Genomic DNA, 11,234 nt, shown 5'->3' on the forward strand with positions numbered 1-11,234 from the left:
CCAAGGGGTATATCTGATCTACGTAAAATTAGTCAGTTTATATTTCCAGCAACGAATATTCTGTGCGCAGACAGTCCTTAAGACTATTACTATAAGATTATAAACAACAAAATCGTTTTTTACGAGTACGTATATAAAAAGGCACATGTGTATCTAGAGGGGTAGAGCGACATAAGTTCGCCGACATAAACTCGCCGAAAACACAGTTTAAACGAGATTTTCTTTTTTTCTTTTAGTTACTTTTAGTCCTTTTAAAACTTTATAAACTCCATCGAGATTATTTCGTTTTTTTAGACTCCTTTTAATCCTTAAAAAACATTATAAACTAAAGCGAAATAATGTCGTTTTACGCGTTTATGTTAGCGAACTTAAGTCCACACCCCTCTTGGATATATAATATATAGATTCACGTATGTAAATACGTCCTGTGTCATGTGATTGTGTCACGGTCGTCTCTTCTCCTTTTATCCTTATCCCCTCATCCAGCATTACGATTCGCACAGCCAATCACATGGCAACTTGGGCATTTTGCTGGCCGGCCAGGGCAGATATCCGGCCGTCTTAAAGACCCAATAGTCATACGAGACCTTGGCGATCAGGGCCAGCAAGAGGAAGACTTCGGCGGCTATCAAATAGTATATATAATCGGTCCAGTCCGGCGGCGATTGGCACAGCTTGGCCTCCTGCAGCTCGATGACACTTTGGGGTATATTCCGGCACCGTATGTCCATGTAGTCGGGTATATCGGAGCTGCGCTCCTTGAGCCAGTTTAGTAGCTTTTTGGCCGAGTTGCAGTCGCACTGCAACTTGTTGCCGGCGAGGTAAATGCGTCTACCCAGGCCGGAATCCATAAGGGCGTTGTTCAGGAAATATTCGGGTATCTTTGGGGGAATAAGGAAGTTGAGATTGGGAATCAGGGATTAGGGATTGCAATAAATATCTATTATCTCGATAATAAATCAATATTTAAAGCAAAGGGCGTCGATAAATCGATTTTATACATATAAGTATAATTGGAAATTAGCCAAATTATTTAATTTAATTTTTAAATTAATTTAAATACAAAATACAATTATTGTTTGATATTTTTTGATTATATCGATATATCATAACGCACTTTTGCTCTTAATATACAATCCTAACTAGAGTTGGAAATAAAATCGATTCTATAATCGATTTATCGATTTTTTAAATTTTGTTATCAATTAAAATTTTTCGAATCGATTTACTCGAAAATTCAACATTTTTAATGCATTATATTTAATTATAATTTGTATTTTTTTAAGAATTTGAAATTTTTGGAATTTGGCCTTATTTTTTAAAGAAAAAATCTATTCACAATAAATCGATTTATTTATTATTACAAAAAATTTATTAATTTGTTTTATTATTACAAATCTCAAATAAATATAAATATATAATTTTAATAATATCGATTTTCGATTTTAATCGATTTGTTTTTTCTTTAATTTATAAAAAAACTCTAACCCCAACTGATAATATCGATACCTGAACGTCAAATCTAAAATTTCAATATTTTTTCTATACTTTCGATATACTATATGAGCGCTATATATTTTTTTCTATTTAAAAAATATAAAAATAATTCCCTCTTACCTTGTTTAGCGAATTGTTTCGCATGTAGATTCGCTGGAAGCTTTCAATAAACTTGGTGCCTTCGAACTCGTTCATGGATACTATCTGGTTGTTGTCGGCCACCAGCCGGTTGATGTTATGATACGTAGGATTCGTGTGAAAGTAATCCCCCAAACTGGTTATCCTGTTGTTGGTGATGTTCAGGACAAAGGTGTTGTCCGGCAGTCGCTGTGGTAGCTCCACCAGGCCAAGATTAGAGCAATCAACATGACACTGGGGTTTCGATTGATTATCCTGTATGATCATGATGTTCTCCAAGGTGCACTTGCAGTTCCCATGACTGGGTATCACTGGGCAATTGGTCACGCAGCGCTTACGGTTCTCCAGCTGCTCCACAGATACCTTGTCCGTGGACTGGAACCAAGTTCGGGTGGCATTATACTGGCAGTACGAGTGTCCGGGATTCAGAAAATTAATCGATTCAGTGTGTATGATATCGTTCAGAGGGTTGCACAGCATCCGTCTGTTGCCGCTGTAAAGAAATTAGAGGTTTTCTATTACAGATTTTCTATCAGTCTTCGTTTCTCCTTACCTTATATCCAAAGTTATGTTTTTGTTCTGATTCCTATGCGGCACCAGCGACAAGTTATTGTTCGACATGCCAAAGAACTCTAGATGGGGCACATCCTTGACCGCCCGCGAGTGGATCTCCGAGATGTTGTTGTTCGATATATTCAAGCACTTCAAAGCAGAGAGACGCGGAAAGGCGTTCACCAGTCGCGTTATATTGCCATCCGTCACGGCCAGCGACTGCAGCGAACGGAAGATGGGATTGGATAGATCGACATCCTTCACGGTCATGTTGCGTACATGCAGATTGGTCCACTTGGAGATGTTGCTGCAGCTGGAGATCATCGACACCTGCGAGATGTTGCAGCAATACCAGGAGTTGGGTTTGCTTGGATGCTCCTTGCACTGACAGCTATTGGCATTAGGTTCTGCCTCCGAGGTGAGTGTCTGGGCAGCATCGGATGCTTCATCCTTGCCAGGAGCTGGTGCTTCACATAGCTGCTCTTCGGCATAAAAGCAATGCCTCAGGTAATCGGGCAGCTCGGAAGTGGGTTCTGCCAAAGAAGCTGTTGTTGTTTTTGTTGTCGTTGTGGTTGTGGTTGTGGTGGATGTGGAGGTGGACGTGGATGTGGTAGTGCCAGTTGTGGCTATGACTTCTGGGCTGGCTTCTGTAACCACTTCTGACTGAGGTGTGCTGTAGGCCGAGACGGAACTTGACGAGGTCGTGGTGGTGTCAGTGGCTTGGCTTGACACCTCCCCGGTGGGCAAGCCCTGCAAGAGCTCCTCATTGGAGGTGGAGGAAATGTTTCTTGACCTTTCTGGCTGCGCGTCTGCGCGGGCCACGACCAGCAACAGAAGCAGGGATAGCCAGGATGCCAACTGCAAGAAGAGGGAAAAGGAGGTTATTAGTAAATGGCAGGGGAAAAGTACCCGGTTAAACCGAGAAGCCCCCTGCCATACATCCATATATTGGACGTATGCAAATATTTGCCCTTCTGTTGACAAAGCGAATTAGCCGCCGCCTTCGCCACAGGCAGCCAACAACACGGCGAGGGCTTGGCCCGGACCCGGCAATTAAGGTAAGTAAGCAAGCAAACCCTTCATGACAGCCACCCTCCTCCTGCAGCCCACATTTTAGCGCCGCTACGCTAATTCGGCAATTAATTAACAATTTCGATTCGAATGTGATAAAAGGCCAATAAAAAGATTAATTGTTAGGAGCAACCATACACACAGTTGGTGGTAAATTGGGCAACTTAACGGGGTAACTGTAAATGCGAGCAACGGGATGGGTTTCATTGCGTTATTTCCAATTATTTACCAGGGAAATCAATAGCTATTTATTGAAACACAAAATATACTATATAGATTCACCGAGATATCCACAAAACATAAGTTATTTACAATCTTTTTCGCGATTAAAAGCACCGATAACAGTGCCTGTGCATCGGAGGTGGGGGCGACGCATAGAGCTCTGCCACTGCACTGCGCACTCGACTTACGTGTTTCCAAGGGAAAAACATAACGCTGAGATATCTTCCAAATATCTGCAGTCAGCAGGTAAGCGTAGCTAGACTCCTTGGCAACAAAACCCAAAAGAGGCGGCTGCTGAGGAATTCCTGTCCCTAGGAATCACACGTCCATTGCCAGGAGCGCTGCCAGTTAAGAGATGTGCGCACATGTATGTTTATAGTATTTGTCTGCCATAAATAATATGCTGCGCGGGGGAAGGGGGAGATCGTGGCTGATGAAAACCGTACACAAACAAAAGGCCAAAGTTTATGCTGAATAAGTTAAAAATGAAATTAAACAAAAGAGAGCTGTAACGCGTAGCAGAGAACTGTTAAAATGAGTGCAATGTTCAACTCGGAAGCTATCGATATATCGATATACAAGGCGGCAGTCGCAGTCATGATACAATAACACAAGGTAGTCCGTTGGGTCCGCATATTTTGACAAGTTCATGCTTGCTTATTAAGACAAATGTCTTTTGACTCACACTTATAGGCTATACCTTTCTCACTTACTCTTTGATAAGCCGAGCTGGGACTTGTTTTTCCAATGGGAACATTTTTTTATAAACAAATATTTGTGCAGTATAAATCTGTAATTGAAGTATATAAGCGAAGCAGGCACTTGCAATTTAATTTTGTTTTTATTTATATAATTCCTCACTTCAGATTATTTATTTTTTAAAAATGCGTTGAACTCTACCGATAGTCCTATCGAACTTGGCGCATCTCTAGTCTGGCGCGTTCGAGAACAGTCCGCTGTTTTTCAACTCAATCGTATGTTTTCGGTCCGCTCTCTGCTCCAAAATCGCTATTGTTTACGTTGTTGTGCTCTCAACATTCAACATTTCGCACAAAAACCAGAAACGCTGCTCAAGCAGACATCGTCACATCGTGGTGACACATTTCGCTCAAAGTCTAACCCAGGCAAAGGCGCACATTACGAAATTAAACACCACGTAGCCCGAGAGAGATATAGAATGCCCATCGATACGCGGGAGCTGATGGAGGCGATAGCCATTGTCGCCGACGAGCGCAATGTCCGCGTCGCCGTTAAGCAATCCGGCAAGGGGGCGGCCATCTGTGCCGCCTGCTCCTTTGCGGGTGGCATGCTCCTCGGTCCCGTTGGCCTGGCCGTGGGCGGTGCAGCTGGTGGTATAGCCGCCTACAAGATGACCAGTGGTAAGCTACACACAGGAATCACCAGATTTCACCAATCTTATCATTATTCCGTCTTTCAGGCACTTTTAGACCCCTGGGAGAGGTTATACTAAACGATTTGACGGACAGGCAGCGGGAGCAACTGGTGGAGCATGTGTCCAAGGCCGTGGCTGAGATTCATCCCACCGATATAGTGATGCTGCTGCCCCTGATTGTCCAGAATGCCTCCATTCAGCAGGCGGTGCTCAATACGGTGGTGTCTTTTGTGAGCAATGAGTTGCGCATGCAGATTGTTGATTGACCTGGTGGAGAAGCTGGAGGAGCCGGAGGAGGAGCAGCAAACTGTGAAATTAGTGCCGTTGTGATCAGTGTAGTTTTATTAATAAATACTCTATATGTACACAAGTGTCGCCGCTGTGTCTGGCATGTAGCTACTCCCACTCGACGTTCACCTGCTCCCAGTCATCCACAAAGGGCTGATCGATAGTATCAATCAACAGGCCACAAAACAAACAATCCGATGCCAAAATATCCTCGATTTCCGTCTTCAAAGCCGTTCGCTTTTGCTGCAGCTCCATGGCCTGCTGCTTGGTCAGGCTGCTGCTACTGCTGTTCGTCTTGGTCTGCTGCACCTCCGCTTCCAGCTGCTGCTTCAGAGTGCTCAGCCGGCGACTGCGCTCTTTGGTGAGCATGGGCAAGACCTGCTTTTCCAGGCAATCACTATGGAACTTGTGGCCGCACATAAAGGCAAAGAAGGGTTTCACCAGAAGCATCATTTCGCAGATAGAGCACGTGTCCTGCGGGGTCATTTTGATGCTGTAATTGCGCACCTGCTGGAGTTCGGAGGAGACACGGTCCGACTGCTCCTGGGTCTCGGCCATTTCACGCTGAATTTCTTGGATGCGGTGATTGTAGTCCTGGAGTTAAAAGTTAAAAGGTTTAAGAAGGAGCAGGAGCAGGGCAAGAGCCAATGCTGCTTACCCTTAGAGCATCGCATATGGCCTCCTTGAAGTTGTCAATCTTCTCAAAGTCGGAGAAGAAGGGCAGCAGATCCTCAATGCGCAGAAGATCGCACTCCTTGAGCAGATTCAAAGCCTTCTTCACATCGTTGGTGTCCTTGATGTCGTGGTAGGCTAAAGATTTGTCAAAGATTTGGTTTAAGAGAAGGATTGTTCCAAACATCAAATATAAATTTACCTATTCTCAGCCAAAGCTGCCGCCGCATAGCACTATCCGTGGGCCTGGAGGCCGTCTCCTTGGCCAGCTTCATGTCAAACTTGAGGGCCAGCTCCACCGCCATTATCCACATCTCCAGCAGACATTGCAAAAACACACAGGCCTCCTTGCGATCCAAATCGGTGCACACCTTCAGGGCATAGTGTATATCATAATGAACCAGCGTCTCATCCCTGCCCTGAATCTCCAGGTACTTCATCAGGGATTTGGGATCATGCTGGGCATACAAATGCAGTAGAAAGTTATGAATGGCATCGTTGGTGGTATTTAGTTTGTAGACAGCAAACTCCAGATAGCGAGTGGTCTGCTCCCGCTGCTCGCGTGTCTCCAGCACAATCAAAGTGGGCACTAGCTTCTCCACTTCCAGACGCGAACCCTGGGCCATCAAAGCCTCCACGGTGGCCTTGGGCAGCTTGGCCATCAGCTCGGGAGCATATTTGTAAAACAATTCCGGCTCTCGTTGCTTGCACAGAGTCTGCAAGGCTTCGGTGTAGCGTTCGGCTTTTAGTTGCTGTCCCACCACCTCGTCATAGTCACCGATGGCAATGGCAAACTGGGCCAGATTGTGGGGATCAGCATGCTCGGCAATCAATTGCTGGACATGCGTGCGATTGGCACGCGTGCAGGCAAGAACCTGGGGCTGGCGCATCAGTTCGTCGTACTCCGACTGCCACGCCCTCCGCCATTCCTCATTCTGGTCGGGCATGTTGATCTGGATGAGATACAGATCGATTAGCCAGATCACCAAGGCCTTGATGGCATTGCTAAGGTCCTCGGCGGACTCCCCTTCATCCGTTTCCTCTGCCTCCAGGCGGGTTGCCTTGGTGGTCAGCCGACTCAGTCGTTTCTTTACATAGTCGATGATGGGTCTTTTATCTGGTAGAACCATAAACTTGAGGCACACCTCCTCAAAGGACTTGGTTGTCTCTGCGTAATAATCCGCTGCCACCTGGTAGGAACCCTCGGCAAAGGCGGCATCTGCACGCTGGGCCAACACCAGCTGTAAATTCTCCGGATTCTCGGCTGCATGGGCAGTGGCCAGTTCGTACTGACCCTTGTCCAGGTAAATCTTCCACACATCTCGCTCCTCGCGAGTCACTCTCAGATTAAAGACCGTCCTCACAGTGTACACATATATGGAACCCGTAAGCTCATCCCTTTCGATGCTCAAAGGACGACCTACGCGGGCCTCATCGAAGGATTCCTGATACACCTGCTCCTGGTTGAGCAGGCAGATGGCTCTTATATGATCCGCATAGAGGAGCACGGCATGGTACTCCGTCAGCACAAAGGCCTTGGGTATGCTCAGTCTACGCTCCTCGTAGGAGAGATGCTTGGCCTTCTCAAAGTCCAATGGGATGAGGGTGCTGCCCAGCAAAGTAGAGGCGCTATTGGCCTCGATGGAGAGCTGGAATCAAAAGACTATATAGACCACGGGATAACACAAAGATTACCTAAGACTCACCTCTCCCACGCGTATTCCCTCGCCGCACAGCCACGCCCACTGCTTAGGGTACTTGCTATTCGGCGGGGCAAAGAATCGGAGCTGCGAGTAGGTCAGGTCGGTCTTTCGCTCCTCGCAATGCGGCTCCTGCACTCCACTCACATAGCCCGCAAATATCGGCTGCAGTGAGCGCTCCTCCGGCTTCAGTGTCTCCTGGAATGTGTAAATGCACTCGGGACTGGTCACCACCACTATGTACCGGCTGCTGTTGGGTATCCGGAGCAGCTTCAAGCCAGTTATGGGATACTTGGGCCTGCCCAGACCCAAGTCGTACAGTTGCTTACGCTGGACATGACCCTCGGCGGCGGGACTCAGCTCGGTCTCAAAAACCAAGCCACGACTGGTGCCCAGCAATATGGAGCCGGTGGTCGAATCGCTGCCATGGTAAGGATTAAAGGCGACGGCTGTGATCTCGTGATCCTTGAACTTTTCAATGCGGCGCACCTTGAGCTGCTGGGCCTGCGGTGACTCGGTGCAGTGGATGTACAGGAAGTCGGGTGAGACGCCAGCGGAGGCGGATCTCGGCACCAGAGCCACAATGAGATGGTGCCCAGTGGGATCCAGGAATATCTTGGTTATCTTGTAACCCGATCCAGACAAGTACTTCTCCAGAGCCAGCTCTGCGGCAAGAAAAACCCACTGTTACTGGGCAAACATTACCCGGGAGCCGTACTTACCTCCCGGCGGTATTGCACGGGGCAGGAAGAAGCGCAGCAGCGTTGTCCGCTCTCCGGTGCCCAGGATGCATACCAGCCAGTTCCGCGACACCGTCAAATGCTGCAAATCGCCGGTGCAGTCGCTGGGCACGCGTAAAACCATCTTGTGCCTGCTGAAGATCTCCTCATCTTCGTCCGTCTCGAAGGGATTGCCGGAGGCGGTGGCCACATACGAGTTGCCGGCACTCCGCTCGATGCGGGGCAGGAACTTGGGCTGATTGGGCATACCCTGGGCCATGGCTCTCGCGCTCTGTCGCACTCCACTTGTCTTTATTTACAATGATTTTTGTAATCCAAAATATACGCCCACAGCTAAAAAAAAAAAATAATGATTCCACCCCAGACTATCGGTAATTGATGGGCCCTGAGCCGCGATAGTCGACTATCGATAGTTTTGGGCTGCCATAATAGAGCTGCCAGACTGACTGGAAAGTGGAAATTCATATGAAAGCAGGAGAAATCTACGCCCGGAGTGCGTAGCGTTCGGTTTTATTTCATTTTTAATTTAGTCCAATTGACTTGGATGGACTTTTCTCTCTATCCGTTTTTGTTCTCTTCTGCATATTTTCTTTTTCTCTTCTTTCATCTCATTCTCCATTTTTTCTTGTTATGTTTCTGATACTTGCCTTGCCCTTGAAGTTTAAATGTAAGCACCCGTGCCGAGGACTGCTCGCATATGATCCACATATGTATGTGGATTGCAAATTTCAAGCGCTGTTTGTTTCACTGTTTCTGGCATTCAGGCCACCCTGTATTATTGCCATGGTACAATAATACAAGGTGGCAATACAATCGTTAGAAGTAATCGACTTTTGAATTTTTTAAAGCGGCCGCGGAGTATTTTAAGCTCCCCTCACCCAGAAAAATAAAGTAAAAACACTAGAGCCTTTTTTTTTTTTTTTTGTATTTTTATTAATAATTAGTGTTCTCTTTGTATACATGTAATTATATTATTTATATATATATTTTTGTTTGATGCTTGTTCTTGCTGCTGGCCGTGCGCTCACAGTACGGCACGGTTGAGCCTGCAAATTTATTCCTTTATGCTGTTATACATACTCTCTTCCACCTGACTCTCGGGTTTGCTTTGCTTTGTTTACAGCTTGTTTTTTCTTTTGTTTTCTTTTCTTTTTTGTGTTTTTCTGCGTTGCAAATAAATGTTGTGGGACGATGACGCCTGCGTGTGTGTGTGTGTGTCTATCGACATTGACTATCGACTAAGTTGCAACTGTTACTTCCGAGTTGGCGGTTGTGTTTGATTTTCAATAGTTTTTGTTTTTGTTTAGTAATAAAAAAAAATGTACAATTAGTTTGTATACATTGTATGCTTCGTATGCATGAAATGGTTTTTCTTCTTGTTTCTTACTTGTGCAATTTATTTACTAACGTGTAATTTGCATGACTTTACGAGATACATAATTATTCGTACGCCTTCACTTCTCTTTCGTTAGCTTTTTTTTTGTTAATAAATTCGGACTTTAAAAGTGTTCGAAATTACAGATATACATATACATAATGTTTGTATATATATATATTTATATATATATATATATATATTATGTCTAGTAAATCCTACAAAAAAAATAGTAATATTATTTTAAATGTTCATTCAGGTGTCCTTTTCAAGTATAACTAATATACAGATGTATATACTGCATGAGTTGTGCTTTCTTTTTGGCGAAGGATGTGTGTGTATCTGTGTGTGTCTGCCTCCTGAGTGAAAAGTATCTGAGAAATGCCATCGCATATACATTGTATTGTTTTCTTTTTTTTTTTTTTTTAGATTTTTCACTGGTGTGCATGTTTTGTTTTTTGTTTGTAATTAAATATAAATATACAATTAATTTTAAAAATTTAAATTTTGTAGTTAATCACAGATTTTCTTTTGTTTTAAATACCGAAAAGTTCAATTAATAAACAGCATAGTTCCGAAATGTATTTGTTTTTGGTTTAGTTTTTTTTCTTCGTTTATATATATTCACATATACAATATATATGTATGTATTTGCATCGTATGTGTATATATATAATATAATAAATAATTTTGACTAATAATTTTCAATTATCTAAAGATTCGTGATTTTTTTTTTTCGAATTTTGTAATTTAATTTAATTTTCCTTTTTGCTTTTAACCCTTTTCTTCATTTTGTGATATGCGTTGCATTTTGTCCATCATTAATTTCTTAGCTTTATTCCGATACTGATCTGACCTTTTCACTGATCTCCCCCTGGCTTGCTTGAGAGCGAGTGTAAGATACAGACTCTGGGTAACTGATAAAAGATATATTTTTTGGGTAGGAGGCTTCACTTCCTTTACTTAATTTCCTTTTTTGTACGCAGAGCTCGAAAATACCGATCTTTCATGCTTTGCCTGCAATGTACAAGCCATAGCAAACGAGAGAGCGACTCTCTTAAGATTCCTTGGAAGCAGACCCGACTTATTATACGAGCTCTGGTTGTGTGTGTGGGGCTGGGGTTGTGGCTTGGGCTTGGTGTTTGGTGTTTGGTGAGGAAAAGTGCGTCATACATATACGTTTTCTATGTCTAAGAATATCTCTTTAAATGAACTTTAGAGCTATCAACTACATTAATATGATTAAAAACTCTCTCTTTTCTGATTATTGGCTTGAAATATATATCTGCTTCGGGTTATTCTGGCCATGTAGGAGTGGTTCGGTTCTCCATCTTCGGGGAATGGGCATCGGCATCTCGGCATCGACTTTGGCATCTTACAAGTACTATATATATATATATACATATATAGATATAAAGGTAGTTTCCTGAGCAATCGTTTCGGCTTTCCTGAGTTCTTTCCCCGACAAACACAAAGGGTTTTAAAAAACTTAAAAACTAAATAATTTAAGTATATTATGTATCAAACTCCCAAAATGTATCGTGTTTTCTTTTCGGTTTTTGCTTTAAAAGATGGTAGTTTTTTAT

At 43.9% G+C, this 11,234-nt stretch overlaps 3 protein-coding genes across 3 annotated transcripts; 1 reads left to right on the forward strand and 2 right to left on the reverse strand.

Moving 5' to 3' along the window:
• Positions 1-16: 16 nt before the first annotated feature.
• Positions 17-4,016, reverse strand: hfw (leucine-rich repeat domain-containing protein hfw). Its single transcript, XM_017173753.3, has 4 exons — positions 3,669-4,016; positions 2,189-3,045; positions 1,618-2,128; positions 17-881 (listed from the first exon to the last, which is right to left on the reverse strand). Exons 1-4 carry the CDS (start codon positions 3,687-3,689, stop codon positions 489-491), a joined length of 1,782 nt encoding a protein of 593 aa, XP_017029242.1. The 5' UTR covers positions 3,690-4,016; the 3' UTR covers positions 17-488.
• A 299-nt stretch (positions 4,017-4,315) lies between these two features.
• Positions 4,316-5,243, forward strand: LOC108079425 (protein Nazo). The gene is made up of 2 exons (XM_017173756.3): positions 4,316-4,859; positions 4,919-5,243. The coding sequence occupies exons 1-2, from the start codon at positions 4,457-4,459 to the stop codon at positions 5,137-5,139; spliced, it is 624 nt and encodes a 207-aa protein (XP_017029245.1). The 5' UTR covers positions 4,316-4,456; the 3' UTR covers positions 5,140-5,243.
• dor (vacuolar protein sorting-associated protein 18 dor) lies at positions 5,189-8,631 on the reverse strand. The gene is made up of 5 exons (XM_017173755.3): positions 8,256-8,631; positions 7,540-8,198; positions 6,036-7,482; positions 5,820-5,971; positions 5,189-5,755 (listed from the first exon to the last, which is right to left on the reverse strand). Exons 1-5 carry the CDS (start codon positions 8,530-8,532, stop codon positions 5,270-5,272), a joined length of 3,021 nt encoding a protein of 1,006 aa, XP_017029244.1. The 5' UTR covers positions 8,533-8,631; the 3' UTR covers positions 5,189-5,269.
• Positions 8,632-11,234: the final 2,603 nt, after the last annotated feature.

The sequence above is a fragment of the Drosophila kikkawai genome, chromosome X (genome assembly GCF_030179895.1).
Source record: "Drosophila kikkawai strain 14028-0561.14 chromosome X, DkikHiC1v2, whole genome shotgun sequence".
In the NCBI taxonomy this organism is placed as follows: Eukaryota; Metazoa; Arthropoda; class Insecta; order Diptera; family Drosophilidae; genus Drosophila; species Drosophila kikkawai.